The 27,922-nt window shown below is 38.0% G+C and overlaps 1 protein-coding gene across 2 annotated transcripts in view; it reads right to left on the reverse strand.

Moving 5' to 3' along the window:
• MACC1 (MET transcriptional regulator MACC1) overlaps nt 1-27,922 on the reverse strand; it is a 104,833-nt gene that overhangs the window by 46,880 nt on the left and 30,031 nt on the right. For both annotated transcript variants that reach the window (XM_053714131.1, XM_053714132.1), the window contains exon 2: nt 3,837-3,947. In XM_053714131.1, the coding sequence (XP_053570106.1) occupies nt 3,837-3,942 (106 nt within the window). In that variant the 5' untranslated portion in view covers nt 3,943-3,947. The remainder of the gene's footprint in view (nt 1-3,836; nt 3,948-27,922) is intronic.

Consider the following 27,922-nt stretch of genomic DNA (forward strand, 5'->3'; position numbering starts at 1 on the left):
TCACAAATGGCACCAGACAGGGGTGTCTCCTCTCGCCACTGCTGTTCACTCTCTCAATCGAACCTCTGGCAGAACAAATAAGAGCTGACCCCCAAATCCAGAGTGTCACACTGTTTGGCACTTGGCACAAAATCATGCTCTTTGCTGACGATGTCACCCTCTTTTCGTCGCACCCCATGCAAAATATCCCCAGCCTTCTAGATATGCGTACTTCCTTTGGTGCCCATTCTTACTATAAATTGAATCTATCAAAAACGCAAGTGTACACACAAGGCTTTACAAGTGCGCAGTTGGCACCCCTTACAAAAAGTTTCGGTGTTTGACTCTCTAGTAGCCTCCCTCAAATAATTAAAGATAATTATCTTCCCCTCCTAACCTCACTTCACTCTCTAAAGAGCTATTGGAATCTACAACATGTATCCTGGCTCGGCAGGATCTCGGCACTGAAAATGTCTTTTCTCCCAAGACTCACCTATTTATTTCGCTGCCTACCCATTAAAATTCCTAAATACTTATTACTCCAATTCCAGAGCGGGTTTACGAAATTCATCTGGCAGGACAAGCCCCCTAGAATTGCGCATAAATTGCTTCAACTTCCTAAAACCTCGGGTGGCGTAGCCTCCCCATCGGTTTCCCAGTACTATGAAGGTGCAATGCTCACCCATGTGTCCCAATGGGGAGTTAAAACTTCCAACTCTAAATGGAAATTGATTGAGCAGGCCTCACTACCCCATCAAATTAGCTTGCGAGATCTAATCTGGACCCCACCGCACTGCCGTAGAGAATTGGAGCTGATCAACCCATTTGTATGTGAGTGCCTTGACTTCTAGGACAGAATTCGACACCACCCGCATATTGCCCCGCATCCGTCCCCTATCATTTTCATGGTAGGTCTCCTCTCGGGACTGCAAGACTCCCATCCTAATAGATGGGCGCAATTGGGGATTAACCTTTTCAGCCAAAAGGAAAGAGAATTCGCCGTAGCCTTTTGACCCCTACGCTTTCCAGAATAGACAACAAAGAAGATGTTTGATGAAAATCTTTGGTTGCCTGCAAATAAAATTTCAAAGCACAAGAAGGATTAGAACACAGAAAAGGAACAATAATTTCTTGATTGATATTCCTGTTAGTAACAACCTTAGGTAGGAACCCAGACTTGGTACGCAAAACCACCTTATCAGCTCAGTACCAGTGGGACACATTCTAAGAGGGGGTTCCACAATGGCTTCTAAACAAATTGAACAATGAGTTTCCTCAGTGTCAGACATGTTTAACAGACTAGTAATAAAGCAAGCAAGCTTGGAAAACACTATATTTAATGAAAAAAACACAATTTGCAAAAACGGTACTGTGCCTTTAAAAAAGAGAAAAAAAGGCATACACAAACTCCAAAACAGGTTAAAATTGCTTCAATTTTTCTGAAATTTTAACAGTGTACCCACTAAGCTTTAGAAGGATTGCACCACAAGTTAATAAGCAATAAACCGCCAAATGAAAAAAACGGATTGAAAAATGTCTAAAACCGGTTAAACACCCCTATAAGCACCTTGCCACAGCTCTGCTGTGGCCCTACCTGCCCTTAGGAAGTGATAATATGGGGTTTAAAGCTTCAATTAGTCCCTCAGAAGACTCTCAGGACCTCAGGAGAAGTTGCTTGCTGCTTGTAAATGTAGGCCCCGCCCAACTCACTCGATGTTGCTGGGGCCTACACAAAACTAACAAACCCTGCCTGAAAGCCATGTGGGTTATAAACAACCCCAAAGAACCCTCAAGCAAATGTCCCATAAAACAGAAAACGTTACTCCCAGACACAAAAACGTGTGTCCCAAATTCACATAACAAACTGAGTGCCCACAAACAAATTAACCCTTTATGCAAGCTAGTAAAAACCTCTGATAACACTAGGATTACTGCTTACCCTTCCCCTAATGGGGACACTGTCAGCCTTTCTGAGTTAACACAATCTCTGCAGAAAATATGACTGAACATACCTCTTTGCTGTATAGCAAGAAACCGTTCCTCACACTGAAGTTTTCCTGTACTCCTCAGCTCATGTGGGAACAGCAGTGGACCTTAGTTACAAATGCTAAGATCATCATCCTCCAGGCAGAAATCTTCATCTATGTCCTGCCTGAGAGTAAATAGTACAACACCGGTACCATTTAAAAATAACAAACACTTGATTGAAGATAAAAATAAAACTAACAGTTTAACACCTCTTCTCTTTACTCTTCCTGCTTAGAGCCAGCAAAGAGAATGACTGGGGGGTGGAGTTAAGGGGGGAGCTATATAGACAGCTCTGCTGTGGTGCTCTCTTTGCTACTTCCTGTCAGGGAGGACAATATCCCACAAGTTAGGATGAATCCGTGGACTCGGTACATCATGCAAAAGAAAAGGGAGTTACCCCCTAGTTGGCCTGTAGTCTGTAACATTATGGCGTACATATATACCATGGAGAAGGACATTTTTTATAAATTAAATAAATCTGATCTGTTTGAGCTTGTCTGGGCAGGTTGGAAAGAGCAATACAGCACTGACTGGAAACCCAACACAGCTACCCACGACGCCTAATTAATTGGCTGCGCCCTTACACACATTTACTGTCCATATATTGGGACACCACCTGAGCCCTAGCCATCCCCTCATTCTCCCCATCCTCGCCCCCCCCCCCGCTATTCCTGGCCCAGCCCCATTGTCCCTTTACCCCCCACTTACATAAGAATATGTGATTTCACAAGGGCATAATGCCCTTTTCACGCCTTCACGCAACGCTCACGCTTCTTCACCCAATATATAACAGCTCACACTGGAGGTCTATAGATGAAACCATGAAGAGGTCTTTAAGATCTCTAAGAACATCTTTCTTACCTCCGTTATGATACCAAGGGTTTCTCTATGTTATCCTTAAATAAGTCTGTATCAGAGTATTTTGATGTAGTTGGTATACATATGATATTATAATATTATGGAAACTGTCATTTCATGCCTGTATAACTTTTTTCAAAATTCTAATAAAAAAATATATTAAAATAAAAAAAATAATATGTATTCTGCTATCAGAATACCCAATGTATTAAGTATGTGGATTTTTTTAATAACTAAATATAAAGAAGGTGGAAATTTACAGATTATAAGCTTTATTAACATGGAAATAATATTGTATGTATGTATGTATGTATGTATGTATGTATGTATGTATGTATGTATATATATATATATATATATATATATATATATATATATATATATATATATACAAAATAACATATGTTAATGTTATGTATGTCTTACAAAGAATCACAGAACTTTCTAAAATATATAAATAAAAAGATAATATATTAATAATTTACATTTCTAAGCATTTCTGTAAGATTTAATTTTACATTATTCATAGTCTTGTTTTTCTTTTATCTTTACAGTATTCAGCCGGGAAAACAACTGGCAATAATGTATTTACCACCAAGTAAATAATTTATGGGCGGGTGATGCTAATGCTCAGAGTTATGGATTTCAAAAAATGTTGATTGTCATCGACCCGCTCGTAAGAATGATACAGAATATATTTCATTTATTTTTTTAAGATTTGTCAATTTTTTTATTATTTTCAGATTTTGGCCTTAAACTTTATTAGAGCACCCATTTTACTGTGCATCTTTAGTGAAATTTGATGTGTTCCTAAAAACCAAGTTAAACCTACATTCTAGTTTTAGATTTAGATATAATGGAGCTATTAGTAATTTTTAGTAAGCTGAAACTATTAGTAAACATTACAATCTGATATCAATTAACAAAATAAAGCTGTTAAATATATAGTAGTTAAATAGTTTATAGGTTACCTGTATTATTATTTGTTGGCTTATGGTCATCAAAGTCAATTAACGTCCCTTCTGATTTACTCCTTGAAATTCCACCAGAACGAAGAGAATGTAGACGATTTGACATTTTCCCTTCAAATGAAGAAGTATAATGATTAAACATTATCAGATCACACAGAGCAACCACAATGCTGCAGTGACAAGTTTAAATAAATATTATCCTGTCTATATATACATTTATAGTTTAGCATAACCTTTATTTTGAGTTTTATTAAAGTATTTGCTTTTATATTCTCTGTCTATTATTTTAAATAATTTATCACTTTGGAAATGCCAATTGTTGTGGGGCTTCTTAGAGTTTTTAGCTGTGCTGGGGAGACAAAGCAATAATAAAATGCAAAACAATACAAAAATAGGTAGGAACATGATAAGCCTCCTTAAAAGGACACAAAAATTCTTATTGAAATTTTGCAATTTGCTGGCATATAATTATGTATTAAACCACTGCAAATTGATTAAATACATAGTTAAAATCAGCCCCAGAGCAGCAGAGCACTGCCTAGACCTTGCTGAACACTTCTGTTGAGCTAATTACAAGAGGAATAATAGTGCAGCCCTTACATCAAGCTCCCAGTACTGTATTAATGCTCCTGAGCCTACCTAAATATAATTTTCTACAAAGAACACCAAGAGAATAAACGCAATTTAATAAGATAAATAAATTGAAAAGTCTCTTACAATTGCATACTCTTTCTGAACCATTAACATTTTGAATTTTGAGTTTCATGTCCCTTCAATATTTACTTCAGTCTTTAAACATTTTAAGATATCATATTAAGGGATCTACCTAATCATTTTATGCTTGTTTAATCCCTTTTGGCTAATACAATATTTACAAAAAAGCTTTCATTCATTCTTTTATTAAATGCAGCGTAGCTTTGTGACATGATTTACATTTACATCATTTACACAAATCAAAAAATGAGAAACCTTTCTGAACAAATACTCTTATAAAGGAGGTTCAAAAATATAGAATAACTCTTGTTGTTTTGCCTAGTTAGGGTCTGAAGGCATGCATACACTAATCTCCTTAAAAGAGTATTAGCCTTTCAGATATGTACCATAAATAGATTTGATAGATAGGATTAGATTTGTAGATAGATAGATGATAGACAGACAGACAGATAGATAGATGTTAAAAATAATCCACAAAATATAAAGCCAGAATATAATTCTAAAAGCCATAGCTCCTTGGCTCTGAAGATTTGTCAAACCACGTATTTTATTATTATTATCGGTTATTTGTAGAGCGCCAACAGATTCCGCAGCGCTTAAAAATATATATAAATCAAATCTTCACTGATGTTATATGTTATATTATATATACAGAATCAAGTTAAAAAACAGTAATAATAATGTATGGTCAAAATGCAATAGTAATTTAAAATAATAGTCAACTAAATATCAACCATTTAGTAACATGATATTCACTTATAATGTACAAATTTAACTCAGTTTGCCTGATCCTAGCATGCACTCATTATATATTTAGGTTTTAAAGGGACCCTAAACCCAAATTTTTTATTTCATGAATCAGATAGAGTATGCCATTTTAAGCAACTTTCTAATTTACTCCTAGAGGCCTATTTATCAAAGGACTGACAGACCTCGCTGAATGCGGAGAGCAATACGCTCTCTGTATTCAGCATTGCAGCAGCAGCTCTTGTGAGCTGCTGGTGCAACTCCGCCACCTGCAGACTCACGGCCAATCAGCTGCCAGCAGGGGGTGTCAATCAACCCGATGGTACTCGATCGGGTTGAATTGTGATAATCTCTGTCCGCCTCATCAGAGCAGGCGGACAGGGTTATGGAGCAGCGGTCTTTAGACCGCTGTTTCATAACTGCTGTTTCTGGCGAGCCTGCAGGCTCACCAGAAACACGGGCCCTCAAGCTCCATTCGGAGCTTGATAAATGGGCCTCCTATTATCAATTTTTCTTTGTACTCTTGCTATCTTTATTTAAAAAGCAGGGTTGTGATGCATAGGAGCCGGCCAATTTTTTTTTAAGAACCTGGGTTATGCTTGCTTATTATTATGGGCTGGCTGCTACGATTTACATTCCTGCTTTTAAAATAAAGATAGCAAGAGAACGAAGAAAAATTGATAATAGGAGTAAATTAGAAAGTTGCTTAAAATTTCATGCTCTATCTGAATCATAAAAGAAAAAATTTGGGTTCAGTGTCCCTTTAAAGAATTGCATATAGAAATGTAACTTAGCATATACTATTCCTACTAATCAGTGACAACATGGCATTATATATGCTTTATATTTAATAACAATATTCACATTCAGCCTTACAATATTTCAGAAAATACTTCCTCCAGCTTTTGAGACTAGAAAAACAAAATCATGTTATTCCAGTTTGCATTTCATGTGATTATTTAAATGTTAAACCGCACCTATCTTGTCATTTGTCTGAACTCAAGTGGCATAAAACATGAACACAGAGGTTTCCTTTTACTATGACAAAAAATATGTAACTTGGTTGGAGGACACGTGAGACAGCTATTATACAGGGAAATAGATTAATACACAGTCAAGTCACAATATTATTCTGAATTAGGCATAATATGAGAATTAAATCATCAACATGAACTTCCCAATATGAAACACAAAACTATGTATGGTACTTTGCATGTTAAATGAATCATAGGCGCTTTATTTACCAATTTTATAAACTTAACTCCTTGAATGTTAAGGATTCTCATTAGTATTGATAAAAAATTAAAGGGACGTAGTGATGATCTGCCATGTCATCTTATCCTGCATTGTGTGATGATATCTCAAGCAATAGAAAAGTACCCAGAGTTAAAGTCACTTCCTTATTTCTTCTATTGTGGATGGTGTGACATGGTCTTAAAGGGACAGTCTTCACCAGAATTTGTATTGTTTTAAAAGATAGATAATCCCTTTATTACCCATTCCCTAGTTTGCATAACCAACACAGTTAAATAATACACTTTTTTTCCTCTGTGATGCATTCAGATAAGAGGCAGCCTTCAAGGTCTAAGAAATTAGCATATGAGCCTACCTAGGTTTAGCTTTCAACTAAGAATACCAAGAGAACAAAGCAAAATTGGTGATAAAAGTAAATTGGAAAGTTGTTTAAAATAGCATACCCTATCTGAATCATGAAAGTTTACTTTGGACTAGACTGTCCCTTTTAGCCAATACCTTAGCTCCTTCACTACAAAGAGGGACATGTGAACCCTCATTTTAAAAAATGGGTTACGTGTCCCTTTTTATTGCAGGTGACCGATGAAAAATGACAAAAATGGCGATCGCCTTAAAAAGAAAAGCAAGTATTTTTTTCTGAGGGAAGAAAGGCACTAACAGTGTTCCTGTCTCCTACTTTGTTTTGCTTACATGGAAAATTATCACTCTATTAAAAGGACAAAATCTCCTCACTTTACAGATGATAACTGTTGTAATGGTGATTTTACTAGGTATAAGCCACAAATACATTATTTTGGAAAGGGGATGTGTCCACTCTTTCAAATAAGGGGTATAAGACCCCCTTATTGGAAAGAGTGGACACATTTTCTTTCCAAAATAATTCATAGGTGTTTGTCAGTTATCTACCTAATGAATTTACTTTATTGGGGATTAGCGGCTCCAAAGGAGCCAGTACCCCCTAAAGACAGGATACATCCCCCCCACACACACATAATACACCCTATATATATATATATACACACAGATATACATACAGTTAGGGTTGCCACCTCAGCCATGTTTTCCTGGACACTTATGAGTTACACATGCTGCAGGGTGTGCAGGGAGTAACATGTATTGTGTTTCTGGACAGCACTAATCATATTCTTCCCTGCACACCCTGCAGCATGTGTAACTTATAAGTGTTCTGTATTTTAAGGGATGAGTGGCAACCCTACATACAGTATATACATACATACACCTATACACACTTATTATAAATATTTATTCATGTAAAGACTTTGGTGGGTGCTGTTTACCTAGTAGCTGTCTATAAACAGTGTTGGACAGTTATATATTTATATATTTCTTCCTACATTAAGTCATTAGCTAACTCCTGCTACTTTCACCTTAACAATATCTCTAAAATTTGTGACTTCCTCACTCAAAACACATCTAAGATTCTTATCTAGGCTTACCATAATTTTTAGAGGTGAAACTGGGACCACCTGGCATGGTGCCAATCTGGGTGTGGTCAGGGGCATGGTCCAGGGGGCGTGGCAATTACCGGTCCTTTTAAAGTAGTAGCTTTTATGTGCATAATATTTTGTGGGTACTCTACCCTTCCTCAGTCACACAACAAGTGAATCACACAGTTTAAATAGACCATAACACCAACCCCTAGTGAAAAAAGCACCATTACGTTGTCATAGCAACCCATACACAACATGAGCAAATAAATCATTCATCTAAATCTCAGATTCTAAATAATGCCAAACATCAAGCATAATTATCAATTTCATAAAATAATGAAAAGCATATCCATCACACAATTTAATATCTTCAGTGTAATATGTGTTTTATGTGTCTAATTAAGGAACAGAATTGGATACTGATAAGGCATAAATACAACATTGAATGAAATAAGTCAAAAGGAAACACATACCTGCTAAAGCTGTTTAAGAGGCTACGCTATACCATAATGCAGGAAGATTACAGCCAAAATGCTTTCCTTCATGAAGTAAAGCAAGCTCTACACCAAAAAACCTACCTGTCTGCACTTCCTGGTCATACCCACATGATTCCCCTAAACGTGTATCACCGGTGATGTCATCATAGGTCAGGGGGGTGTTAAAGTGAAGGTCCATTTTGATGAATTAGTGCCCGGTTTTTAATAAATCTATTAAAAACAAGGGCAGCTTAATTCATCAAAATTGACATTTCACCGTTTTCTTCAAAAAAATACCTTTTAATCCAGAATGCCGCTCCAGCGATTCTGCAGATGTCAGAAATGACGAATCAGGCTTCCACCAATCACAGCTTCCCCCCCGGGAGAATCTTGGCCTGATGTAACGCTGTGATCAGAGAAAGCCGGATTCGTCATTTTAAACCCGCGAAGACGGCAGTGGCGTCACTAGGGGGGGCGGGGGGGGCGGGCCTCACCCGGGTGACACCCTCCAGGGGGTGACACCAAAAAAAAAAAAAAACATTTTTTTTTTTTAATTTTTTATTGAAATTCAAAGAAATACAATGTTGAGATGCATAGATTATTTTATTAGAGGCTGGCATTTGTGAACATTAGTGGGACTGGGGAAGTTGTAGACACACAATTTTTTGCCCCTTGAGCCAGTGCTGCAATTTCAACAAATAGTTTTCCCGGCTGCTTTTGCTTGTTTGTACTTTGCTCCTCCCCTGCCCAATTTCAATATGAATGTTGTGGGTGTGCCGTGGGGCTTGCAAAGTTGCGCTGCTAGCCTAAACCTGCCTGGCTATCTGTGCTCACTGCTCAGTGACATGCGGCCCAGGGCTGTGCACTGACAGACTTGGAACAGAGTCAGAGAGCAGAATTTTCATAGTTTGTGCGCCTAAACCTTTTATTCAGTGATTTATTTTAGAGTGCTCTGTTTATCATTCATTTGACGTTCTGCTGAGCCAGGGAGCAGCTCTAGGCATGAGCTTCATAATTAATGCAGTGCAGTTTACATATTTTGTAAGTGTGTGTCTGAGTTTTTGTGTGTCTCAGTGTTTTTGTGTGTGTGTTTTTGTGTGTGTGTCTGAGTGTGTTTCCGAGTGTTTGTGTGTGCATCTGAGTATGTTTTTAAGTGTGTCTGAGTGTTTGTATGTGTGTTTGCCTGTGTTTTTGTGTGTGTCTGCTTTCTGGGGGGGGGGTGACACCATGACTTACCGCACCGGGTGACACCAACCCTAGTGACGCCACTGGAAGACGGCTTGGGACGTGCGGAGGAAGTGCGGGAGCGGCTGCCAGGATTAAAAGGTAAGTTTTTGAAGAAAATAGTGAAATGTCAATTTTGATGAATTAAAGTGCCCTTGTTTTTAATAGGTTTATTAAAAACCGGGCACTAATTTATCAAAATGAACCTCACTTTAAATTCCTAGAAAAATAGTAGTACTACAAAATTAAAAAACCCTATGCTGCTCACTCAGCCGGTATTACTAAATGTGAACTTTAAAAGGGCATGAACGTTAAGCTAAGCAGGGCTGTATGTAACAATGTATTAGCATCCAACTATTCTGGAGAGCGACAGCCACAGACTCACAGTCATTTTGAATAATGTGTCCGGGTTTCAGGCTGTCTGAAACCTGGACACATGAATCGAACCCGGAGGTGGCAACACTACTGGGACAGAATGAACAACCGGTGGGACACTGGGACAGTGCCTCCAAACTGGGACAATCCCAGTCAAACTGGGACTTCTGGTAAGCCTATTCTTATCCACTCCCTTATTTCCTGCCTTGATTATTGCAATGCTGTCTTCTCTGGTCTCCCAAGCTACCACCTGTTCCCACCACAATCCATCTTAAATGCCTCGGCCAGGCTCATTTTCCCTAAGCATCACTCTACATCTGCTGCACCTCTTTGCACCTACACTGGCTTTCATTAGCTTTAAGAATAAAGTCACAATTGTTACCCAAATGTCCTGTTGATCACTTTATGTTAAGATGGTTTAGAGCTTAGAGTGACTCCAGGACAGGGCCTTCTACCGCTATAATTAATGTAAATATGTTCTAATTACTGCACTACATTAATTTATGTAAATGTATTTCTTAACTGTACACTTAATGTTACAGTGCTGCATAAAATGTTGATGCTTTATAAATAAATAATAATAAAAATAATAATAATAATAATATTCATAATAATCATTTGGCCCCTTAAAAAAAAATAAAAAAAAGTTGGTGAGTAAAAATGAGTACAAAAAAATTAGTTTAGAGGGTTAAGAAATTGGAATTCAGAGAAGAAGCTAAAGCATTGATCATAGAGGGTGATGCCTATTCAAAATTCCATTAAAATCTTGCAGAAGTTTCTCAAAAGTGTACCAACTTCTTCCCCGCAATCCATTTCCAATACCCCTCATATTCAAAGCTCATACCCCCCCCCCCAAATGGTTAGTAACATCATCTACTTTCATCCCTGCCAAGATATATGGCATTCTCACTGATCTGCCTAAACTCTATCCTTAAATTCTCTGTATTGTTATGTTCTTCTTAAAGGGACAGTCTAGTCAAAAATGAACTTTCATGATTCAGATATGCCATGTAATTTTAAACAACTTTCCAATTTACTTTTATCATCAAATGTGCTTTGTTCTTTTGGTATTCTTAGTTGAAAACTAAACCTAGGTAGGCTCATATGATAATTTCTAAGCCCTTGAAGGCCGCCTCTTATCACATGCTTTTTTATTTGCCTTTCACAACATGGGAGTGCTAGTTCATGTGAGCCATATAGATAACATTATGATCATGCACGTGACTTGTGGCAAACACTGCACTAATTGGCTAAAATGCAAGTGAATAGATAATAAATAAAATGTCATGTGATCAGGGGGCTGTCAGAAGATGCTTATATACAAGGTAATCACAGAGGTAAAACGTATATTAATATAACAGTGTTGGGTATGCGAAAACTGTGGAATGGGTAATAAAGGGATTATCTATCTTTTTAAACAATATAAATTCTGGTGTAGACTGTCCCTTTAAGCCCACCTAAAATATGAGTCTTGTGTTTTACATCAGTTTCTCTACTTGTATGTAAATTGGTTATATAAATACAAGGACATTTTTGCCACACACCATATTTCATGCATTAACTTTTGATTTTAAAAATATATTGGGCTTGATGGTCAAAAATGTGCTTGCCTTAATGTGAAAACCCCCCAACATGTTAGCACTTGCAGGAGGCTATCCCTGTGACTGTCTTATATATAAAGTAATGGAGCTCACTGAAGAGGGAAAATATGATGTGGTGAGAGAAGTTAGTATGGGGTGAATTTTACAAATTAAATCCTGCAGCCAATTCCAAGCAGATTACTCTGTTTTCAGGGAATAGTACTTTACAATCACATCTATTTTTATATACATTTGTTTTTCTATTAGGATAATATGTGTTTTGGGTATTTTGAGACAATTTTGCCACCTTTTAGTTTGCAAGAAAATACTGTGAGATCTGCAGGAGCAAAATGTTTTGACAATAGAGAAATTTCAGCTAAATCCAAGTAATGACGCTCTTTTGCCCACTAGCAGAGGTGAGGAAACTTCACCGATTTTTACTTTAGTTTTAATGCAATTCCAAATGCATGCTTTGGAAAGAAAAAAAAAAATCCTTTGTAATTTCAATACAATTTTAAATTTATCCATAAACTACAATTTTAGCATAGCAATTTCCCTAAGGGATATGATAGCCCCAAAAAAATATTTTCTGATTCAGACAGAACAAACCACTTTAAAAAAAAGTTTCCAATTTATTTATTTTTTTAGCAAATTTGCTTCGTTCCCATGATATTATGTGTTGGAGATAACTAAGTAGGCATTTAGAGCAATATATCTCAGGAAATAAAGCTACCATCTAGTGCTCTTGCAAATGATAGCATTCTTGCAAAACTGCTGCCACATAGTCATCCAGAAATAGGCCTGCTCTTAAAGGGACACTGTACCCAAATTTTTTCTTTTGTGATTCAGATAGAGCATACAATTTTAAGCAACTTTCTAATTTACTTCTATTATCAATTTTTCTTTGTTCTCTTGATGGCTTTATTTGAAAAAGAAGGCATCTAAGCTGAGGAGCCAGCAAATTTGTGGTTCAGAACCACGGACAGCAATTGTTTTTTGGTGCTGCCCAATCAGCAAGGAAAACCCAGGTTGTTTACCAAAAATGGGCCGGCATCTAAACTTAAATTCTTGCTTTTCAAATAAACATACCAAGAGAATGAAGAAAATTTGATAATAGGAGTACATTAGAAAGTTGCTTCAAATTGCATGCTCTATCTGAATCACAAAAGAAAAAAATTGGGTACAGTGTCCCTTTAAGCATACGTCCCTATTTTTCAATAAAAAGGTACCAAAAGAATAAAGACAATTTAATAACAGAAATAAATTTAAAAGTTGTTTAAAATCAAATGCTCTATCTGAATCATGAAAGACAAGTTTTGGTTTTCATATCCCACTACAGTTTTTAATGAGATTAAATAATAAAATACTGCATATTTTTATTTCAATATTTCATTTATTTGTTGTATATATTTTTTTAATAAGGTTTTTTGTTAACCCTTTTGTAATGTATGCATCACGTTCACAAAAGCAGGGAACAATCCTTTGCTAAGCACACTGTTCTAAAAGGTAGAAACTGACTTTCTAGAATTAGGACAGGGACATCAATTGGGCCCATAAATTATTAAATAATAAATCCTACTTTTGAATCTGTTTGGACAACTTCCTAGGTAATATTTTTAAAAGCCCCCCTGGGTTATAATTTTTGTAATATATATTGTTGTAGCCGTATTAGTCCAGTAATTAAATATAAAAATAACAAGAGTATTTCAGTATGCAGTAATACCTTTTTTATGGACTAACATTGCATAGTAAAAGACAAGCTTTCAAGAGTTACCTCTCTTCCTCTGGCAATACTGATTAATATGGTAGAATTTGATCATATATCTTGTAAAGAAGGGGACAGGACAGGAGGTGGGAGAAATAGCTGAGAGAATTAGAAGAGGGTCGTAAATAGCAGATCAGGCTGATGCTGAAAAATGCTGGGGGTGGGGGGAACATTCTGGCAGGGTAAGTGCTGGATAATCATAAAACAGAGAATTTGATGCTTTGTTATACTGTATGTATATAACAAATTCACATATAATGCACAGGCAGTCGTTAACATGTACATATTTGTACAGGACAATGACAGATGTTAGGTTATTATATAAAGTTTTGATAATGAGACAAAAACCTGGAATCTACATTCAGTCCTGTGCTTATGTCAAAATATGTCTCGGTTTTCATTTAACATGTTTTACATTCCTGTTTACTTTTACAATTCCTTTAAATATTTTAATTGTAAGGTTTTCAATGGAGTGATGGAGTGGCCAGTCTGTGTAAAATGGTGTCCAACTGGAGTACAGTATTTACTTTCTTTCGCCTAGATTTAGAGTTCTGTGTTAGCCGTCAAAAGCAGCGTTAAGGGGTCCTAACGCTGGTTTTATAGCTACAATATAATTAATAATTACATTGTAGCTATTTTAGGATTTATATTTAGAGTCAGGCAGGAAAGGGTCTAACGCTCACTACCCTACCGCGATTCCAGGCTACCGCAGATCCCCTTACGCCAATTGAGTATCCTATCTTTTCAATGGGATCTGCCTAACGCTGGTATTTGGTGTCTTGGGAGAAGTGAGCGGTAGACCCTCTACCGACAAGACTCCAGCCGCAGAAAAAAGTCAGTAGTTAAGAGCTTTATGGGCTAACGCCGGAATATAAAGCTCTTAACTACTGTGCTCTAAAGTACACTAACACCCATAAACTACCTATGTACCCCTAAACTGAGCCCCCCCCCCACATCGCTGCTACTCTAATACATTTTTTTAACCCCTAATCTGCCGACCGGACATTGCCGCCACCTACGTTATACTTATGAACCCCTAATCTGCTGCCCCTAACATCGCCGACCCCTATATTATATTTATTAACCCCTAATCTGCCCCCCCCCAACGTTACCGCTACCTAACTACACTTATTAACCCCTAATCTGCCGACCAGACCTCGCCGCCACTATAATAAATTTATTAACCCCTAAACCGCCGCACTCCTGCCTCGCAAACACTAGAATAAATAGTATTAACCCCTAATCTGCCCTCCCTAACATCGCCGCCACCTACCTACAATTATTAACCTCTAATCTCCCGCCCGCACCGTCGCTAACACTACACTATCATTAAATTAATTAAATAAATTACCTACAATTAAATACAATAAAATAAACTATTCTATAATACAAAAAAACCTCCACTAAATTACAAAAAAATAAAAAAGAATTACAAGCAGTTTAAACTAATTACACCTAATCTAAGCCCCCTAATAAAATAAAAAAAGCCCCCCAAAATAAAAAAATTCCCTACCCTATTTTAAAATACAAAAGTAATCAGCTCTTTTACCAGCCCTTAAAAGGGCTTTTTGCGGGGCATGCCCCAAAGTAATCAGCTCTTTTGCCTGTAAAACATTAAAATCCGCCACCCACATACCCCTACTCTAACCCACCCAAACCCCCCTTAAATAAACCGAACACTACCCCCCTGAAGATCTCCCTACCTTGAGTCGTCTACACCCAGCCGGGCCGAAGTCTTCATTCAATGGGGCAGAAGAGGACATCCAGACCAGCAGAAGTCTTCATCCTATCCGGGCAGAAGAGGACATCCGTACCGGCAGACATCTTCATCCAAGCGGCATCTTCTATCTTCATCCATCCGTAGTGGAGCGGAGCCATCTTCTTTCCAGCCGACGCGGATCTATCCTCTTGGTTAATACTATTTATTATAGTGTTTGTGAGGCGGGAGTGCAGCGGTTTAGGGGTTAATACATTTATTATAGTGGCGGCGAGGTCCGGTCGGCAGATTAGGAGTTAATAAGTGTAGGTAAGGTAGCGGCGACTTTGGGGGGCGGGATAATGTAGGTGGCGGCGGTGTCCGGAGCGGAAGATTAGGGGTTAATAATAAAATGCAGGGGTCAGCGATAGCGGGGGCGGCAGATTAGGGGTTAATAAGTGTAAGGTTAGAGGTGTTTAGACTCGGGGGTTCATGTTAGGGTGTTAGGTGCAGACTTAGAGAGTGTTTCCCCATAGGAAACAATGGGGCTGCGTTAGGAGCTGAACCCTGCTTTTTTGCAGGTGTTAGGGTTTTTTTCAGCCAGCTCAGCCCCATTGTTTCCTATGGGGATATCGTGCACGAGCATGTTTTCCCAGCTTACCGCTACCGTAAGCAACACTGGTATTGAGAGTTGAAGTGGAGCTAAGTTAGGCTCAACGCACCCTTTTTTGAGCCTAACACAGCCCCTCAGACAACTCTAAATACCAGCGTTGTTAGAGAGGTGCATTGGGAAAAAAAGCAGCGTTAGATACGCGGGTCTTTACAGACAAAACTCTAAATCTAGCCGTTTGTGATTTTTAATATAGTGTCCAGATTCCTCCTAAGGGCAATTTTTGTCCAGTGTCTCCAATTGAGCTTCCCCAGTCACATGCTGTGCACTATATCATGAATACCACATTTGCAGACATACATGAGTAGCCTGTTCCAAATTCCTCACATCCCAAAGACACAGCCAAAAATACAATTCTGAAATAGTCACTAAACTTATAGGGGCAGATTTATCAATGTCTGGTGGACATGATCTGCTGTAGCTGGTCATGTCTGCCAGACATCGGTAATACAGACAGCATACGCTGTCTGCATTTATCATTGCACAAGTGAACTGCTTGTGCAATGCCATCCCTGCAGATTTGTGGCCAATCGTATTCGATCGTGCTGATTGCTGTACACCGCCTCAGAGGTGGCGTACGAGTTAAGGAGCAGCGGTCTTAAGACCGCTGCTTCTTAACGCCTGTTTCCGGCGAGCCTGAAGGCTCACGCGGAAACAGTTAAATTTCCCTCAATACAGGCCGTGATAAATCGGCCCCATAGAATTCATCCTCTCCCACAATTATTTCAGTTTCAACAACAACATCTACTTACAAATCACTATATGCAAACCTATTTATGGCTGACCTCAAACAGAGTTTCCTAACCACTCACCCCGATAAACCTCAAATTGCTACATAGGTGATATGCCAAATAATTGACAAGCTATAGAAGTAAAAACAGATCACTCATTTGTTTCCATTTTATCATATGACATGTGTTGAGAGAGTCAAGAGACAATTGTTAAACATTTACTAGTCTTTCCTGTTTGATACTTTATGAAGCCAGGTATGCTTACAATTAAAGGGACATTATACACTTTGAGATGGTAATATAAAATGATAAATGGCATATTAAAAATAATTCTGCAATATACTTTCATTATTTATTTTGTCCCCTTTTCCTGTAAATCCATTCTGAAATTGTGAGCTTTTCAGTTCCTGTTAGAAATGAAAGTGCAGAACTCTGTTATATTCCACACAGTCATTGGCTGCAGACTCTAGACCTATGCATAGCTGTCCCTAATTGGCCACAGCAGAGAAGGTAACCTAAGTTACAAAATGGCAGCTCCCATTGTTTTATAGACACTAAAACTTTACACTTATTTTCTCAATATTTAAAAAACTAATGAAAATATAAAAATACTTCTACATGTTATTCTCAGACTAATCTTTTCTTTGAATGCATCATTCTATCTAGCATTTATTTAGTGTTTAATGTCAATTTAAGTCAACCTGAAGCATACACATTCCTCACCCATAACTTTTTTTCCATCCCTTGCTCATATCTTTTTTTATCCCTCACCCATACTGTTTTCTTGGGGGATTTTTTGTGTGTGTTTTTTACTGGATCAGAGAATAATCTCATAATACTTTGTGAGCACCATAGTTCTTTACGAGGATCTACCAACAACATTCTTACTTCCTTTTGTTGAATCATTCATCCATTTGAGGTACTGTGTACTTTTGCATTCTTCACATAAATTACCATTGAGGTTTTAAATACTAAGTTTAAGAATCTGCTTGTTCACATGCAGATATACCAAATTGAACACTTCATAAGCTTCTCACTTAGGTAGCTAGCACATAATTTAATTGCATCCTATTTAAAAGTGCAAAATAGCAGTGTTGTGACCTTTCCCTGAGAACAACTGAAAATATTTTGTTTTGTTGTCCCTAAAAGATTTCCATAGTGTTTCCAATTCAAAACAATAAATGTATCAATATAAATTTTGGTTCCTATCCAACTAAATGTTTTTTCACTCACATCTTCAAATGGTATGTAAAAAGTCAGATGTCCTGGTGTCATGTGGGGTTGTCACTAAATTTTGGACATTTTATCATGCAAATTTTAAGCTAACTTTAAAGGGATACTAAACCCAATTTTTTTATTTCATGATTCAGATAGAGCATGCAATTTTAAGCAACTTTGTGATTTACTCCTATTAAATTTTCTTTGTTCTCTTGCTATCGTTATTTGAAAAGCAAGAATGTAAGCTAAGGAGCCCATTTTTGGTTCAGCACCTGGGTTGCGCTTGCTGATTGGTGGCTTAAATCAGTTAAACCAATCAGCAAGCACTATCCAAGGTTCTGAACCAAAAAATGGGCCGGCTCCTTAGCTTAGATCCCTGCTTTTTCAAATAAAGATACCAAGAGACAAAAAGAAAAAATACTAGGAGTAAATTAGAATGTTCCTAAAAATTGCACACTCTATCTGAATCATGAAATAAAAAATATGGGTTTCGTATCCCTTTAACTAGATCTATCATCATGCCTCTACAGCTCCTTCACTTCTTATTAGTTCCATCTTATTAGCAACAATGTTGGCACTAGCAGGAAAATATTATTTACGATCCATTTGTTAATCAAGGATGATGGACAAGCCCTGCACTTGCACAATTGGCTGTGTGTGAAATTTTAAATTCTGGCAGACAATACTGCTCTGGAGGCCCTGAATGCACGTGGACAGGTTCTCTCTATGGCCCTGATAATTAAAGCATGTTCAGACCCATGAGAAATTGCCTTATTGGCCTTGCCGGTCTAGCAATCTTTGGGTCCAGTGATATTTTAAGAGAAAGTGGGCTGACCCTCTCTGTTCCGATGAGTTGCAAATTTGTATCTTCTATAAGAAATAATTGGGATTGCCGCTCCAGCTTTTACACAAATAAAGGTTTCTGTGTAGTAACACTTCAAATAATGGATATGCAAGTTAAGTTGTACTCTATATTCACTAAACTTCTCACAACGGAAATTCTTGCTACTAAAAAGCTAGCAAGACTGATATGGCTGAAAAGGTTTAAACAGACGTGGACTCCTTGCTCAGTGTGCTTAGAGGAATGTGGCTGCACCTCACTGACGAGGCCCATAGGAGGCCGAAACGATCATCTGGGGTTGTCATGTTCCTTGTTCAGAGGAGAATTGCCTGGTATTTTGGGTCTGGACTGACCTTACTTGGCGGGATCAGACTGATATACTTCAGGAAAGTTTTCTTCTGTGAAAAGCACACTGGTCTAAAAGAGGCTGCTTCCGGGTGGTAAATCGCCATAGAACAAGCCACTGAGCTGTTGTTCGTTCCTGGTAGAGCGCTTCTCTCTTTGTATGAAAAGGTTTAAATAACATGGAGGGCATAACTTTTAAAATTAGAAACTCACAGCGGATTCCCCAATAAACGTCCATGAAACGCCTATATATTCGTTATGTGTGATCTCCATTGTTAATAAAGTAAAAAAAAAAACAGCAACAAAAAAAACAACTTACTATTAAACCTATCTCACAGCTGTGGGGATGTGAGTATATTATGTATACATATGTAATGTTTTATTTATATGTATTTTATTGTATAATGCTATATCATGTATTTAAAGTCTTGTTGTGTTTTCAAAAATCATGTATTTTGCTTTTGAAGTTTTTTTTTTTAGGAAAAAGATTTTGTATTTGTGATATTAAAAAGACAGTGTACACCAATATTCATCCCTTTGGGGGCATTTGTATTGAAGCATTGAATTGTTTTAACCATTTAAATAGGTTTTGAAAAAAATAATGATTGTTGACTATGTACTATTGGGAATACCGTCTTGCAATAGCCACATCAGCAGTCAAAGATCATTTCTGATTCTCACTGAAGTCAATAGTAAAACTATAGCAAGTGCCAGGCTTTCTGTGTGTTTTATATATATATATATATATATATATATGTACAAATGTATGATGTAATTATATGTGTATTTATACATATATTTAAGTACCAATATATGTTTGTGCAAAAAATCATATATATATTTAAATATGTTTTACTGTGTTTACTGTGAAAATATTTTACCTTACAATGTTCTTCACTTATTATATATAAATTATATATATATATATATATATATATATATATATATATATATATATATATATATATATATATATATATATATATATATATATATATACACACACACATACACACAGAGAGAAGTGCACTCACAGGAACGAACAACTGGCTCAATACCATTGTTAGCCTGTTCTATGGCGATTTACCACCTGGATGCAGCTTTTTAGCCCAGTAATGCTTTTCACAGAGAAGAACTTTCCTGTAGTATATCAGTCTGATTTCTGCCTATTACGGTCAGTCCAGCACCAAAATACCAGGCAATTCCTCTCTGAACAAGGAACACAGCATCCCCAGATGATCGTTTCGGCCTTCATTGGGCCTCGTCAGTGAGGTGTAGCCATATTCCTCTAAGCACACTGAGCAAGGAGTCAACTTCTGGTTGCCCCTTTTTCCCATAGGGAGACTAAATACATACAGAGAGAAGTGCACTCACAGGAACGAACAACTGTCTCAATACCATTGTTAGCCTGTTCTATGGCGATTTACCACCTGGGTGCAGCTTTTTAGCCCAGTAATGCTTTTCACAGAGAAGAACTTTCCTGTAGTATATCAGTCTGATCCCGCCTATTACGGTCAGTCCAGTGCCGAAATACCAGGCAATTCCTCTCTGAACACAGAACACAGCATGCCCAGACGATCGTTTCGGCCTTCATTGGGTCTCGTCAGTGAGGTGTAACCATATTCCTCTAAGCACACTGAGCAAGGAGTCCACGTCTGATTGCCCCTTTTTCCCATAGGGAGACAAATAAATATATATATATACATACATATAAACACACACATACCTATATCTATTCCTATATATCTAAATAAATATATACATTACAAAGAGAATATATATATATATATATATATATATATATATACATACATACATATACATATACACACACATACATACATTGTGTATATATATATATATATATATATATATATATATATATATATATATATACACACATACACACACACACATATATATCTTTTGATAGATGATAGATAGATAAAATTTCCTTTTATATGAAAAACATTGGAATGTAAAATATTCATAAATTCCTTCGGGTTTGTAGCAGTTGGTCTAATGAGGTGTTGGGTTAGTGGAAAAGCGATGTGTTATAATAATATAACACTAAAAATTTTATTATAATAAGCGCCCCATTAAAGTCTTTTATTTATTTATAAAATATTTTACCAGGATGGATACATTGAGATTTCTCTTGTTTTCAAGTATATCCTGGGTCCACAAAATATTGCATTGATACAATAGGGTACAATAAAATACAAAAACAATATTAAAACAGAATATATGCAAAATTTAACATAGAACAGGTAGGAAATATATAATCAACCATGACAGGTGTTTTGAGATATGCAGAGAGGGATCTCTTAAAGGATTTTAGGCTTGGGGATGGTTTTAAAGTGTGCGGGAGGTCGTTCCATAATTGTGGTGCTCTGTAGGAAAAGGAGGATCGAGCTGCTTTCTTTTTGTATGGAGGCAAACTAAATAATGTGCTGGTACTGGATCAGAGGTTATGGGAGGTAGGAACAGCTGAGGAGAGCATTCTGCTCAGGTAGGGTGGGAGCTTCCCAGAAAAGCTCTTAAACACAAGGCTGGAAAGATGGAGGGTGCATCTGGATTCCAGCGACAGCCAGTTTAGTTCTTTTAGCATGTCACAATGGTGGGTACTGTAGTTACATTGTAGCACAAAGCGGCAGAATGAGGTATACAGTGTATTAAGTTTATTAAGGTAAGTTTGCGGTGCAGGTGCATATACTACGTCCCCATAATCCATGATTGGCATCAGTATTTGCTGTACAATCTATTATTTTACTTTAGGGCTTAGGCAGGATTTGTTTCTGTACAGGGCACCTAGTTTTGGATAGAGTTTAGATGCAATTATTTCTATGTGGAGGCCAAAAGATAGATTGGGGTCTAACAACATACCCAAGTGTTTGAAAGAGTTGACTGCGGTCAGTGTGCCAATGGATTTTGTTTTGATGCGTAGATGGGAATTTTGTAATTTGTGTAATTTAGGTCCTGTTCCAAAGATCATTGTGACAGTTTTGTTAGTGTTTAGGAAGAGTTTGTTTTTTGAGATCCACTTTTCTACCTCTGTGAACTGGTCTTGGAGCACTGCTTCAAGCTGCAGCAGATCGGATTTGTTTGCATAGATTACCGTGCCGTCTGTGTACATGTGTGCAGTTGAGGATTTGCAGACATTTGGCAGATCATTTATGAATAATGTGAATAGTAGGGGGCTGAGAATGGAACCTTGGGGAACACTACATGTGACTGGGAGAGGGAGGGAGTCGCTGTCAAAAATAGAGACATACTGTGATCGATCCAATACATATGATCTAAACCAGGTTAGCGAACGATCACCAATACTTGAGTTTGTGCAGTAGTATGTTGTGGTCTACTGTGTCAAAGGCCTTTGCAAAATCAAGGAAAATTGCTCCAGTTAGGTCTCCTTGTTCCATGCCAGTTTGGATGTCATTGCAAACTTTTAGGAGGGCAGTTGTAGTGGAGTAATTTGGGCGAAAACCTGATTGAACAGGGGTCAGATTGTTAGATTGTCAGTAATACTCACATAGTTGGTAATACTCACATAGTCGGTAATACTCACATAGTCAGTAATACTCACATAGTTGCGTATTGGGAGAAGTCCTGAATTTAGAGTGCATTGCTCTGTCACCCGCTCTCTAACTTTTTACTTTCAACTTGTAATACACTCACTAACCACTCTGTATTCAAAGTTTTGTGTGAGCAAAAGAAAAAGTTAGTGTGCCACTTGCAGTGTGGTCCTATGTGTATAAAAATAAATCTTATTGGTAAGAATAATGGGTGCTATATTTATGCATGCTTATATGTGTTTGTATGATATAGATACATGACATCCATATCCTAAAAAATGTTTGTTAAACAGAAGCTATACATTGATTATTCAAATGTATTCCTTAGATATATCTATTAATGTGTCTGGAATAGCACTTTGCTTTACATTTGTTGGTGTATTTTGTTGTGATGCTGAAAAAATGGTTTGAGAGAGAAGGAAAATCCACAACTCAAGCTCCAAACAAAAGGCTATTTATCATTGTCCCTTAGCTTCTTTTAGAAGCACTGTGTTGTATGTGTTGTATTTCACACCATGCATTATCACCAGTTTTGCAACACCAGCATTTTGATCAATGTATCAATACATCACAGCTAACATTCCATTTTCTGGCTGAAATGCACAGGGGACTCATTCTGGTTTTGAGGATAAAGCAAAACATATGTGTCTTGTGAATGCAAAGTGTGGTGTGTAAAAAATATTTAGTCATGACCATTAACGCATTTTTTTGTCTTTATGCCTAAATGCTCCATTTAACTGGACTGAACATTTTACAGAGCATATGGAAGAATTAGGGAAACGCATTAAGAGAAACAGCTTTCTAAATGAAATTGAAGTAATGCTTTCTTGAAGTGTTTTGAAGTAATTCTCTATGTGTCAGATACTAAACTAGTTCAGGAAACAAAAAATTTGGTTTTCACAATCAGTATGTTACATTAGTAAGTGTAGTGAAAGTAAATGTTTCTTAAATCCTGCTTTTTCAAACAAAGCTACAAATATGCTAAAATAAATACAAGCTTGTAAGAGGTGATGTATATATACTCTGTACTTATAATTTACATATGTATCATTATAATGAGGAAGGTGAATGTTGTTTTATATATATACACCAAGAGGGTTATAAAACTTATACCTAAATACATGTAAAAAATGAGTTGCATCTGAAGCATAATCTTAGTGTAAGTAAAACACACTTACTAGGTATGCAAAACAAAGCTGCTTATTTCTTATGCAATATAACATTTTTATTTATTCATTTTATATAATAAGAGAAAGCTCCCCAAGGGTCACACTAATGATAGCGCAGGTTCCGATAAGCAATATATTACACCTTGCAAACATTAGTGTGCAACCTGATAATACAAGTGCATGGTAAATCTCGTTTACCAGAGAATGGTTAGTGCAGCCAACATCGCTCTATCACTCAGATTATAAATTAAAATGTATAGGTCATGCTGGAGTCAAAGCCAAAACTGTGCTGGATTATTTAGTGTGATTCGAGATCTCAAGTAAAGTGTAATGGCTGAAGAAAACTTGTCAAACACATCAAAACATGTTAAAATAAACTATTAAACTCATATATACACTTTTTTTCATAAAAAATATTATTTTAAAATGAATGGAGGTTTTAAAAGGGTTAAAAAAGGATAAGGTATATGGCAAAGTGTTTGACTTGAAAGGACACCAAAACTGAGCTGCTTCTTATTCTCCCTTCTTCGAGACATCCAACACCTGGCATTTCTCTGATGGTTGGAGACTCTGTTCTCAACACCTCACCCCAGCTCCACTGTCTTGGGATCACACTTGACTCAGAACTAAAGATGGGCAAATGTTTCGCAACATTCAAAAAATGAAACGAATTTTAACACATTTGTTTGTTCGAATTTCGAATGTTTACATAACATTCAATTTTCGAATGTTGGGTTTCGAATTTTACGATTACATTCGAAAATATTCATTTATAAAAATTTTAATTTATATTTGTAATAGTATTTCTAATGCTTTCTTTAAATGTAATATTCAAATTATGCAATATTCTATATAGAAACATTCCAAATCATATATTTGTATCTATTTTGTATCAATTTACTAGATTCCCTCCCTACCACATGAACTATTGAACTTCTGAATAGTATTTGTTAAATAGAATGTTAAATTCGACATTTCGAATGTGGACATTCAATATAATTATAAACATTCGAATTCGAAAGTGACATTTGAAACCTGTAACTAGCATTCGATTATAGAATTTTTAAGAATATTCGTTCTTATCAACATTCGGATTTATAATTCGAATTTCGGTAATAACACTCGTTCTATCATTCGAAAATTTACACATTCGCCCATCCCTACTCAGAACTCACATTAAACCCACATATACAAGCGCTTACTAAATCCTGCCGTTCACACCTACACAACATTTTCAGAATTCTTCCCTTCCTTACTCAAAAAACTACAAAGATACTAATTAATTTCCTCATGTTGTCACTCATTGATTATTGTAATCTACATCTAAATGGCCTTCCAAGACACTGCCTCTCCTCCCTCCAATCTATTATAAATGCTTCTGCTAGACTCATCCAACTAAGTCGCCGATGTACGTCAGCTGCTCCGCTTTGCCGCTCCCCATACACTCCAGAATACAATTTAAAGTATTAACCCTAACTTACAAATAACTCAACAGTCTAACTGCCAACTATATTTCCTCTCTCATCTTGAAATATTCCCCATCCTGTCCTCTTTGATCAACCTCTGACCTACGTCTCTCCACTCCTGTTGTTATCTCTACGTCCCACTTCTGTTTCCAAGACTTCTCATGTGCTGTTCCTGTACTCTGGAACTCTCTACCCCGCTCCATAAGACTGTCTTCAACCTTGTTTAGCTTCAGACGCTCCTTAAAAACTCACCTATTCAGAGAGGCTTACCATCTCTCCTCTCATCCTAACCAAAATAATTCTTGAACTGCCTGACTCACTTTTGCAACTACAACCGATGTGACAAGCTACCTCAACCTTATGTCTCTGCACCCTAAACCTGTAGACTGTGAGCTCTCCAGAGCAGGGCCCTCTTCCTCCTGTAATAGATTTGTTTAGTTTTGTTATTTTATCACAAATCCTTGTCATTGTATACCCCTATCAGTGTACACAGCGCTACAGAAATTTGTGGTGCTATACAAATAAATTATAATAATGTATGTATGTGTGTATGTATATATATATATATATATATATATATATATATATATGTGTGTATAATATATATATATAGAGCGAGAGAGCGTGAGAGAGCGCGAGCGAGAGAGAGAGAGAGAGAGAGAGAGAGAGAGAGAGAGAGAGAGAGAGAGAGAGAGAGAGAGAGAGAGAGAGAGAGAAAGAGAGAGAGAGAGAGAGAGAGAGAGAGAGAGAGTGTAATACATAATCACTTCAAAACATACATTACCTTCCCCCCTCCAGTCATTGTGGCGCAAACGCAGGCCTGCGTTCCACTGTTCCGTGAAACCAGAAGTACACTGTGACAGACCCTGTGGTCAGAACTAAAAGAATTGACCTTGTGCAGCTTTGAGAAGCTGTTTTCTAAAGGACAGGTTTGCTGGCCTCAGCTATTGTGTGCTATAATTACGTTTAAGTAATAAACATTCCATTGTTTAATCACATCTAGAGAGCAGACGCCTCAGTGATAAGAAAAGAAAAGTGTGTGTCTTGTGTTTAAGTTGTTATCAGCTTGAGCAAGGTATTCTATTGTATCATGTCAAAGGGCGTGTTCCCTCCATCTAATGTACAACATTCTTTCAACCCCCCATCTGGGGTTAGACCTGCATATATACTGGGCATATGGCCCTTAATAAAGGACATTCTGTTTTAAACCTGATGTGGAGCCTGGTCTCATGTTGAGGGGGAAACTGATTGGGGTTGTGAATTGCTGATTCCCTATGCAGGACATTGTTCATCTGGTGTTAACACTTGGTATCTTGTTGGTACCGTAACAATTGGGTAGCTCCCCCCTTGTGGAACACTCCGGCAGACCCGGCTTGACCTTTTGGCGGGTCAACCTGGGGATGACCAGACTAGGAGGTGGTAGGCATGTCAGTTTGCCAGGACAATCCATCTGTATTCCCGTTATGAGAGAGAATTCCTGTCCATACAAACAAGGGTTCAACTTCCTCAGTGCCCAGACTAGGGCTAAACAGTCCTTCAAAATCCCATCAGCTTCTTTACGAGTTTTCTGTACCTGCTCTTTATAGGCATCCACAATCCCCTCATACTGACATAGGGTGCCCTTGAATTGCTGCACCTCACTATGAGCCAGCGTCAGCTTCTCCTCAAGTGTCATTAAGTTTGTCTTTAAGGTTTCATGTTCCACTCTCAAGCTGGTGTTTTCTGCTGTCTGTCGGTGCAGCTTGTCTAGCAGAGATTCACGTTCTAAACGTGCTTTTTCCTCTGCGCTCCTCTTCTCCTTCATCAGCACATTGTAACGGGACTTCCACGTATCAATAGTGGATAGAGATTTACTGAGCTCAGCGTCCTGGGGCTTAGCAGCAGGTGGGTCAGTCTCTGCACGGATCTGGGCACGGGTAGTCACAGGGTTAACATCGGCGGGACCCATAGGAGCGTAGGCAGAACCAAGGGGGGCCAAGTTATTTCCAAGGAGAACATCAGCGGGTAAATCCTTCATGACCCCCACATTCACAGGTCTAGCGCCCCCTCCCCAATCAAAATGTACCCTGGTAACAGGTAGGCGGAACACAGTGCCCCCTGCTACCCTCACAGCCACAGTGTCTCCAGTGTGCCGTTTCTCAGACACCAAGTTCTTTTGAAGCAAGGTCATGGTAGCACCAGTATCCTGTAGACCACTGACCTCCTTCCCATTAACCGGTTATTCCGGTCGGCAGCTTGCACAAGGTCTGCCTCATGTAGGATGCCCCAGCATTCTTCCACCTCTACGTAGCGGGCCGCAGGCTGAGGATTACGTGGGATTCTGCCGGCGGGTCTTCTCCAGGACTGTGCTTGGTTCGCTGCGTTTAGGGGACACTCTGGTCTTTTGTGCCCTAGTTGCTTACATCCAAAGCACCGAATAGGTTGTGAGTAGCCCCGCGAATTGAACCGGGCTCTCTGAGGGTAGTTCGTGGCCAGAGGCCGTGTGGTATAGCGGTGCGCCAGGGTTTGGTAACTGGCAGCTGCTGGGGTGACTGGGGGTCTGTACTCCACTCTAGCAGGGGGCTTAGTGGTAGCAGTGTCCAGTTTGCGGGCATCCGTATACTCATCTGCCAAGCGAGCCGCTTCATGCAGGGTGGAGGGTTTACGGTCCCAAACCCACTCTCGAACTCCTGCGGGTAACTTGTCGAAGCAATGTTCCAACAGGAATAGCTGCAGCACCTCTTCCCCAGATACGGCTTGGTACCCCGCTATCCAGCGAGCTGCTGTGCGGTGCACCTTACATGCCCACT

Source organism: Bombina bombina, chromosome 5 (assembly GCF_027579735.1).
Source record: "Bombina bombina isolate aBomBom1 chromosome 5, aBomBom1.pri, whole genome shotgun sequence".
NCBI classification, from domain to species: Eukaryota; Metazoa; Chordata; class Amphibia; order Anura; family Bombinatoridae; genus Bombina; species Bombina bombina.